This window comes from Rhyacophila brunnea, unplaced genomic scaffold (assembly GCF_057557595.1).
Source record: "Rhyacophila brunnea isolate RB1 unplaced genomic scaffold, BYU_Rbru_1.0 scaffold_9, whole genome shotgun sequence".
Taxonomy (NCBI): domain Eukaryota; kingdom Metazoa; phylum Arthropoda; class Insecta; order Trichoptera; family Rhyacophilidae; genus Rhyacophila; species Rhyacophila brunnea.
In genome coordinates this window covers 5,784,274-5,792,534 of record NW_028233361.1, presented here as the reverse complement: position 1 = coordinate 5,792,534, position 8,261 = coordinate 5,784,274, and the positions used below count along the sequence as shown (strand labels likewise).

The window sequence follows — 8,261 nt, the reverse complement described above, 5'->3', positions numbered from 1 at the left end:
TGTCACCACTGTGCTGCGACACAAAATTGTTGACTATTTATTCATACATTTGAAGACAATAGACTAATAAATTAAAATATAACCATATTCAAGTGCTAATTCGTACGCGCGTATTTAATGTCAATAGTGTTAAAAGTCTACCAACTGGCGAGTGCACGGAACAGCGACTCCCTACTTCAATTATAGTTTGTCAATTTATGGCTACGGCCGTATGTTGTAGCTTAACCACTGGGGAATGCCAAAAGAAATGGCGTATTTCAAAAAAACACTACCTTATTCTTAGGTCAATAATTATTATAAAGCAATCTTTATTCGTAGGATGTTTATCACACTTGAATGGTCAAAGACATAGCTTATAATGAGTATCTTTAGATTATCTTCAAATGTGTTAATCTTGCCGATTTTTTGAATAATAAAATGCCTAATTCTTGTCAAATTTGGGATCACAGAGATTATGAATATAATTTTTTATCGTGAATATTTTACTAAAATTATCTCGTCATAAATATTATACTAATAGTTTTATAAATGCGTTTAAAAATTAATAAATGTAAAAAATCTTAACACCACTGCACATTCATGTACCGAAATATGACTATATTCTAAAACATTAGAGCGAGAGGTTTAAAAGAATACTATTTTATGTAACAAAAATACTTTATGCAATCATCAAATGTTTAAAATAAATATAAAGGATAATAAGGCTTCAAAATTATATAAATAGATTATCTACAACGTTTAAGGAGTGTCCAGGATCATGGTTCGAAAATACAATAAAAACTCAATTTTGACCTACGACGAGCATGTCCCCCCTTAACAAATAATTGTGTATTTATAAAACCTTTATACCTACCAACTGAAAATGTATTTTATGTAAATTGATCGACTTGAGAAATGTAGTTGATGTAAATACACGATACATACTGTTAACATATGAATATTTTTTTTTATAAAATGAAAAACTATTAAAATAAAATACTTATGTAACTACTTAACTATAGATTTTTTCATCTAGAAAATTATTATTCCCATTGTTCCAAGTCAAAACTATCCATTCCTTTGATGCAAGTGCCACCCGTTCACAGCGGGGTCAAGTCATAAAATGCCGACAAAAGTATTAATTTACATCGAAGGAATAAAGCCGACATTTACTGCTCCTCAAATCTGCCTAATGGAGATTAAAAATTAATAACATAAACACAAGATCACAACACAGCATTCGGCACCCTTTTAAAACCATATAAAAGACAACCGACAATCTAAAAAAGGAAATATTAGAGCGATTTTATAACATAATATTGATTTTTGTTTTGTCCATCCAAATTTATTACATTATTACTGTTATTATACACATTGCATAATATATCCCCCAGTGGCGAAGGGTGGAGGTAGGCCATGGCCCCCACATCTTGAAGCGGGCTTCTACCCATGGCCCCCACAAAGGGGGGTCTGACAGGGCTCTAGCCTAGGGGCCCGGCTGGCGGGTCAATCAGATATGTGAGATAAACACACATCACAAATTTGCTCTAAAAGTAGAAAAAAGTCGCCTGCGGCGCTATTTCACGAAAGGGGTTATTAACATTAAAAAATGAGGTTGTAAGATGCAATATTTGATTGTTTTGGGTTGATACTCGACAACTCCATAATTTAAGTAGTTGTATTAAAACTACAAAAAAGCCCCTCACACAATTTTGAAAACGCTTTTGTTGTGCATCACACATGCTGTTAAACTTAGCTATGGGTAGGGGGGCCCGCTTTAGGATGTGGGGGCCATGCCTCTACCTATCGCTGAAGTTAAAGGCAGTGTGACGATCTACTGTTGTGTATTTCAAATAGTGTTCGAGGTAAAATTTAGGGTATTTTATAGCGATTTTTTTTTATTGAATTTCACTTGAATTATGAAGTTGTCGAATATTGACAAACAGTAATCAAAAATTGCATCGCACAAGCATATATTTTTAAATGTTAGTATGTTTGATGTGAAATAGCGACATTTTTTTACTGTTAGTGCAATTTTGTGATGTGTTTATCTCGCTTGACTGGTTGATCTGCCACGCCAGGCCCCCCTTAAGCCCGGGCCCCCAGGCTAGAGCCCTGCCATGAAGTAGGCTGTTAAGATCCGACATGAATAGTGCATAGGTACTAAACTTTGTCAGTCAAACGTATTTCTTTTCATTGAACCAATACTACAATGTGTAGGTGTAGATGGTGTTTGTTAGTAGTTTATAAAATTCAAGTAAACCCTGCCTAATCCAAGCCATAGTAGATAAAACAAAATCGATTAAGTATCCATAAAATATCTAAAATTATGCTATTAAACCAAACATCATTTTAGATATTATTTTATAGATAGAAGAATATTTTTTATCGGTTATGGTTTGGTTAGGCAGGGCTTAATCAAATTTAAAAAAAACTAACCAACACCATATTCTGTAATAATAAGTATGACTGAAAAAGTGTGCACCATTTTTGTCGGATTGCCCATAGCATACCTACGCTATTATGTTTTCAAATCAAATCAAATTTCAAATCAAATTTATTTATTTTACATATAATGAACATAACAAATTATAAATTTAAAGCGTTCACATGACATAAAATAAGTGTTAACAATTTTTAAAATAAAAATTCAGAGAAATGTGAGTTAATAATACAATAAGTAATAAAATAAGAAATAAAATAAGAAAAGAAATAAAATAAAATAACAAAAATAAAAGTAGATGGAAGCACACAGAGTGAACTTTGACAGACCCTATCTTAAACAATAAAACTTATATATCCAGCTAAATTCACCCTCACGTAAGTGGAATATATCAATATCCGAAGCGATTTCATTAAACATAGTTATTGCCCTATTGGCATTACTAATGGCAGGTTAGTTCTGCACCTTGGGAGAACAAACAACGGATGCCCTCGATTCCTAAAGTAATTATCAGAGACACACAAGCCAACACCACCAAGAATGGCAGAGTTCACATTTACACCGCGTATAAGTCTGAAAAATATGTAGCTAAATAAAGATCCCTTCTAAATTTTAAGCTACAGTATGTAAGTATACCTAAGAGAAAGTCAGTCAGATAGAGCCACGGATAATATCCATACAGCTGAAAGTAAAGGAGTCTCAAAAATTTCTTTTGGACTCTCTCCACCATAAGGCCGTAGTTCAACTAATTCGGGGCCCAAACGATAGACCCACTCTCAAGTCTGCTTCTAACTAAGGAGTTATAGAGAATTTTTAGTACCGTGACATCCGAAAAGACCCGGGAAGTACGCGATAGAGCCCAACATCTTTAGCGCCTTTTTACAAATGATATCTATAATATATATCACCACTAAACGTCAGTTTACTGTCAAACGTAATGCCAAGATCTCTTACAGGTGATATTCTCGAGAGAACTCTGCTATGCATCGAATACTGGAAAAACAATACTCGTGAGGCTTTAGTAAACGATAAAACATTGCATTTATCAATACTGAAGTCCAGTTTGTTATGCCTGCCCCAATCTAATATATTATCTATATCAAGTTGGAGTTGATGACAATCGTCCAAGGTGACAACTTCCGTGAAGAATTTCAAGTCATCAGCAAACAACAAAAACATAGCATTTTTAATTACCAATGCTATGTCATTTATAAAAATCGTGAACAGCAATGGCTCCAAGTTTGAGCCCTGAGGCACACCAGAAAATGTTTCAAATGTCTGTGACTGATAAAGGCCGTACGATACCTATTGTTGACGGTTCTTAAAATAACTCCCGAATAACATGAGAAATCAATCAGACAATCCAATTACTATTTGGAGTTTTTCCATTAGAATATCATGATCGACTCTGTCAAATGGTTTCGAGAAATCATTGTAAGAACAGTCAACGGCTGCCCCTATCTAGTGCTGATGACACATAATCAGTAAATACCATGAGGCAGGGTTTAATTGCATTTTTAAAACTAACCAGCATCATCTGCAAATAATTGTATTTTTAGTTCAATGAAAACAAATAAGTAAACAAAATAAGGCCAAAGTTTAATGTGCACTATATTTTATGTCGAATCTTAACAGTCTACCTCCACTTCTCGTCACTTATATATTATTATATATGGACTACTTATTATATTTTAGACTGGGTTATAATGAAGGGAATGGAAAATGAGGTGTTATCCAACAGTTCCCTTAGTGCCAAAATGTTTTTGAATATCGTGGCGCAAAGTATAAATAATTATTGTGTAGGTAGATATACAGTTTAAAGTCATAGTACCGGGTGGCTCGGTATATAAAATTCTAATCACCCCCCCCCCCCCCCCCCCTCCAATACAAGCACATTTTTCAATATTTCAATGCCCGGGTAGGTATCAATATTTCAAATTTCACCACATTCAGCAAAAAGGCAATACATTTTCTCATAATCACTTTGGAATTGGACTGACAAATCACTTCTCTCGCATTTAAGTTCAATTCATTGGGTATGAATACTTGTCGGTCTTACCTATATAAGGTAGGTATCGATTTATACCTAAGTAAAAAATAGCAACGACTTATTTTTTAGCTCGCTCTGTTCCATTACACACAGTATCAATAATTTATTCTATATAGACCGTTTTGCTACACCTCTGATAGTAGAGCTGAAGTGTAAATATTTGGAGTAATTCCCACGACTGCTCCACCCCCGGGGTGGGCACTGTTAGGCAGAAGAGGGTGTTTGTTTGAACATTTTGAAGACAAGGGGCGATAACAGCTATCTAAAGGTTCAAATAGACTATATGACGATCGGGCACATATATGCTAAGAGCATTTTAGTGTCTATGATCAAATCTATGCCATTCCGACATTTATACATACATATTGTATGGCAGCTATGACATCGTACTTACACTCTGTGACACCCTGTGACACAGGACGCCAACATAAGAAATGGTTTTTTCGACATATATATGACCGATCGTCATAGAGTGTATTTGAAGCATAATATATTGGTAGGCCCCCTTGCGAGCGCCGGCTAGACTGTTCCAAAAATATTATGACTATGGTAAATACGTCCCCGGAGCTCTTTTATCATGATTATTCAAGTTTTAGATAAAGATAATTTTTACCTACCACAACTACCGTTTGGCATTTTTTCATATTTCAGTATCAACTATGACTGAGTATTCACGGTTGAAGCGTTTGAGCATTTTGAAGTCACATTGTCTATGACTAATCATCTGTCAAATAATTCAAAATGTCAAAAAGTATTAATTGTTGAAATATTTCTAAAATTTAATGTTCATATTATCATTACATACAGCGACAAAATGAGATTAAATACAAATGTTGAAATCGTTTCAAATAATGTTATTTTAGTACCGTATGAGAAATGTCATGTCACGAAGTGAGAATTTCAATGTTTATATTATTATCTAAAACAATGTTTGTCTATTTTTAAATGACGTATTCTATAGTAAATTTGTATTAACATGCTGTATTTTTATCAAGATATCATGAATGGATGCAATCTGAAGAATTGCAACGTCTGACGGCGTCTGAGCCTTTGACGAATGATGATGAATATGCAATGCAAAAAAGTTGGAGAGAAGACGATGACAGTAAGATATTAAATTATTTCATTAAATTCTGAATAGTTATATTGTTATCTATACGAGATCAGTGATATTAATAATCCATATTGATAGGCAAAAAAAAATGATAGGTTAGGTTTGGTTTGGTCTAAAATCCCATGTCCACCTCTGCGGCACATTTACCAATGTAGGTACTCGTTAATAATAATAAATTGTTATCATGATTGCATGTCTATTCACTATTGTAACGCAATGAAATAACCGTAATCTGTTATGCAAATTGGTTTAAGTATATTTAAACTGTGATTCAATTAGTAAAAATTCTACTCTGAAAAGAATTGTTTTGTTTTTTCTTTTTATCATTTATCTCTAGCGAACATAACATTAAGCCGTGAATTTTTTTTTTTTCAGAATGTACATTCATCATTCTCGACAAAAAAGTTTACGAAACCTCACAAGATGAAATTGGTATGTTTAAAATGGTATCTTTTAAGTATAGAAATTCTAACGGTCACAAAAAAAGTAAATGACTATATTCGTTCCTGAGCAGAGCATAATATGGTACTCCGTATAACACATTATTATGAATATTGGTTGTCAGCTATCTCCTAGGTGCCTGCTCAGCGCATCTATTCTATACACAAGGCAACTATCGGCGACTATCGAGGGTAATTTATGTATTGAGGTATTATAATTATTACAATAAGTGCTATGTTTTAAACTGTCTATCTCGCTCTAAGAGTTAACACACCCAAGATATGTGCTGTTAAAACATAGCACTTATCGTAACAATTATAATACCTCAATACATAAACATCAGTGGCGAAGGGTGGAGGTAGGCTGTTAAGATCCGCCATAAACAGTGCACATTAAACTTTTTCAGACATACATATTTGTTTTCATTGAAATAAGACAACAATTTACAGATAGTGTTGGTTAGTTTTTAAAATTCAATTAAACCCTGAGAAACCAAGCCATAATAGATAATAGTCAAAAAATACATGTATATCTATAAAATATCTAAAATTATGCAATTAAATCATACATAACTTTGAATATTTTATAAATAGAATAATATTTTTTATTTATTATAGTTTGGTTTAGTCAGGGTTTAATGAATTAAAAAAATAACCAACAATATGTGTAATATATATTTTTAATCCAACGAAAACAAATAACTATAAATGAAAAAGTGTGCACAATTTTGTCGTATTGCCCAAATTAGACCTAAACTGTTATGGTTTCGTTTAGGCATGGTTTAATTGATTTTTGAAAACTAACTAACACCATCTGTAAATTGAAGTCTTAGTTCAATAAAAACAAATACATATGACTAAAAAAGTTTAGTGTGCACTATTTATAGCGAATCTTAACAGCCTACCTCCACCCTTCGCCACTGATAAACATGATATACTACCCTCGAAATCCGCCGATAGCAGTCCTGTGTATATAATATATGCGCAGACGGTTAACTTATTGTAACAATTGACCACCTCAATACATACATATGATAAACTACCCTCGATAGCCGCCTTGTGTATATAATAGATGGGCTGGACCAATTACCCATTAATAAATTAACATGTAATTCTGTCAGACATGGGATCGAACCCACACTTTACCAACTAAGCCACCATGGGGCAGTTAACACCATGGATTATATTAAGAGCTAAATTCTGTTGTACGATTAATTACAACAAAAGGTATATTGTCCTGCATCAAAAATTAAAGACCATGTGGTTCATTATGTAAATATAATCAAATACAATAAGAATAATGTTTCTTTCAAGAATCAATGATTGGAGATACAAACCTATTCTTGGGCGGTGAATCACCAGACACAGCTGAAGTTGAAATCATGATAGCAGAGAAGCAATCCCGGGGCAAACGACTCGGCTGGGAGTCCGTCATAATGATGATGATTTACGGAATAGAACATTTACACATAAAGACCTACCAAGTTAAGATTTCTTATGACAATATTACCAGTATAAAAATGTTTGAAAAACTCGACTTCAAAGAGACGGTAAGAAGTGATGTCTTCAAAGAAGTTACATTGGAGAAGCAGGTAGAGTGTGATTGGATTTTGTGGTTAAAATCACAATATACATTTAAATTGTTGGACTATTGTAAAAATTAACAAACCTACACCATGAGTAAATAAAAATGTCTATGATTTTGAAATATTCTCCTGTTGATCAGTGTTTTTGTCTATTTACTGTTACATGTTACTCAGGCACAAAATATAGTTTTTAAATTTTTTTGTCTGGTCTTTATTCTGTTTAGTACTCGAAGGCTACCGGACCAATACTGATGACAGTTGCACTGCTTATAGACTACACTGTTGGTATCAAATATGTAGACTTTCATCTCAATATCTCAAAAAGTTTCAATATAAAACTTTTCAAAAATACACAATTCATCCTAAGTGAAATGATTAGATAGCAGCGGCAGAGTGGTGAGGTGGGGTACGCGTAGAGGGGCATGTGCCTAGATTTGACCGTTGTCGATTGTGCGAGATTAGTTGACCGTTACTGACGAACGTGTCTAAAGGCATTCTGATTGGATATACATAGATATTACATAAAATGTAAAATTTTATCTTTTCATCGTAGTGTGGTGAGTTACTCACCATATCCATTTTTTTTTATGATTTTACCGAGGCTTTGACTGCGACTCGCTGTCATATCCCCTCTTCTCATCTAGAAGAG

The 8,261-nt window shown here is 33.5% G+C and overlaps 1 protein-coding gene across 1 annotated transcript; it reads left to right on the top strand.

The window, feature by feature from the left end:
- The first annotated feature begins 5,175 nt into the window (after positions 1-5,175).
- On the top strand, positions 5,176-7,811 carry Mnat9 (microtubule-associated Nat9). The gene is made up of 4 exons (XM_085959476.1): positions 5,176-5,363; positions 5,468-5,577; positions 5,962-6,018; positions 7,341-7,811. The coding sequence occupies exons 1-4, from the start codon at positions 5,185-5,187 to the stop codon at positions 7,688-7,690; spliced, it is 696 nt and encodes a 231-aa protein (XP_085815602.1). The 5' UTR covers positions 5,176-5,184; the 3' UTR covers positions 7,691-7,811.
- The last annotated feature ends 450 nt before the right edge of the window (positions 7,812-8,261 follow it).

Excerpts from the sequence above, each read along its gene's own strand:
- Mnat9 (XM_085959476.1), top strand. The coding sequence starts at position 5,185 with ATGACTAATCATCTGTCAAATAATTCAAAATGTCAAAAAGTATTAATT. Across the intron at positions 5,364-5,467 it reads GAGAAATGTCATGTCACGAA|ATATCATGAATGGATGCAAT; the intron begins GTGAGAATTTCA and ends ATTTTTATCAAG. Across the intron at positions 5,578-5,961 it reads TTGGAGAGAAGACGATGACA|AATGTACATTCATCATTCTC; the intron begins GTAAGATATTAA and ends TTTTTTTTTCAG.